General features: G+C 32.8%; 1 protein-coding gene across 2 annotated transcripts in view; it reads left to right on the top strand.

Moving 5' to 3' along the window:
- Positions 1-1425, top strand: part of LOC128879127 (uncharacterized) — an 8030-nt gene that overhangs the window by 1963 nt on the left and 4642 nt on the right. For both annotated transcript variants that reach the window (XM_054128017.1, XM_054128018.1), the window contains 3 exons: positions 267-453; positions 534-755; positions 888-1037. In XM_054128017.1, the coding sequence (XP_053983992.1) occupies positions 267-453; positions 534-755; positions 888-1037 (559 nt within the window). The remainder of the gene's footprint in view (positions 1-266; positions 454-533; positions 756-887; positions 1038-1425) is intronic.

Here is a 1425-nt window from a genome sequence, read left to right on the forward strand (position 1 = left end):
ATAAAATATTCATTATATAATATAATGTCTAACATAATATTCATAACATTATATGACATAAAATATTCAATTCAATAAAATTCAATAAAATTCAATAAAATATTCATTATATAATATAATGTCTAACATAATATTCATAACATTATATAACATAAACTATTCAATTCAATAAAATTCATTATAATATTTAGAACAAGAAATTATTTTCCGAACAAATAGAAATAAAAGAATAGGATGCTGTGTATTAATCTCGGATTGTTTTTTAGAATATTGTACCTTCTCGATAACATATCAGAATTAATCGGTGAAATTCGATTGGAAAAATTGCCATCGAGGAACGAGACCATCTCGATTAATATACCTTGCGGATATTTCACTCGCGGTGGTATTTACGCTCTACGAGTAGAGTACAAATACAAAAATTCTTCAGTGCCTATTGCCTCCCTCTATCAGGTCGTACAATTTTTATCTACGTGTTTTCATCCCTCGATAATTATTTCAGTATTGTAAAACGTGCCGTATTTTGTTCGCAGACGAGTAAAATATTGGACGTGAAATGGCCAACCCCTACAATCTTTTTAGAATCCCAACGAATAGCTACCTACCCAAATAAACGCGTCGCGACCACTGTAAAATACGATGGAACGAGTTGCAGTCCAACGGAAAATGTTCCTGTAGCTGTCTATATTTTACAATTGATATATTGCGGGTCCAGCGTGACCGCTTGTTATTTACAGAATAACACTCATACTCAAGTGAGCGGTAACAGTTTTACTCCGTTATTCGATTCCTTTATTTTACATTAATATTTAATGCCACAACAAATAACTGAAAAATGGACTTGGTATTCAGAGTATGTTAATCAATACTTTGTTCTACCATCTCAGATTTTATATTACGAGGAAATAAGAGGTTTCGTACCGCCGAAGACTATTCTCTTCCGGTGTGAATTTTTCGGACTGCCTGGAAATTATGCGATCAGATTGAAAGCCTCCAACGTTAATCCGACGGCACCAAATACCAGTGTTTATTTCAAGGTAAATACCACGGAAATAAATCAATTAAGTATCAATTCATGCAGCTGCTTTATCGCACTTGTACATGAGAATGTTTCATCGGAGCGCCAGGCAGTAGAATAGGCTACGCGTTGATTGATCAGAGTTTTCTGTTATTGTATCAGGTTGTCCCGAAAATTTCATTCGCGAGTTACACTCAACTATTTTCTGTGGTCGTATTTATATAAATAGACAATCTAATTTCATATTCATGTAATGGAGCAAAATGAATCGCGCACAATTCGATAATGTAACATAAAACATAAACTATTGTGCGTGTATCACTTGTTAATAAACCGAAAGGAACTTTTGGGACAACCTAATATTATATTAAATACTTTTATTCTATTAAATACCAGTAGAAATAGTA

The sequence above is a fragment of the Hylaeus volcanicus genome, chromosome 6, assembly GCF_026283585.1.
Source record: "Hylaeus volcanicus isolate JK05 chromosome 6, UHH_iyHylVolc1.0_haploid, whole genome shotgun sequence".
NCBI classification, from domain to species: Eukaryota; Metazoa; Arthropoda; class Insecta; order Hymenoptera; family Colletidae; genus Hylaeus; species Hylaeus volcanicus.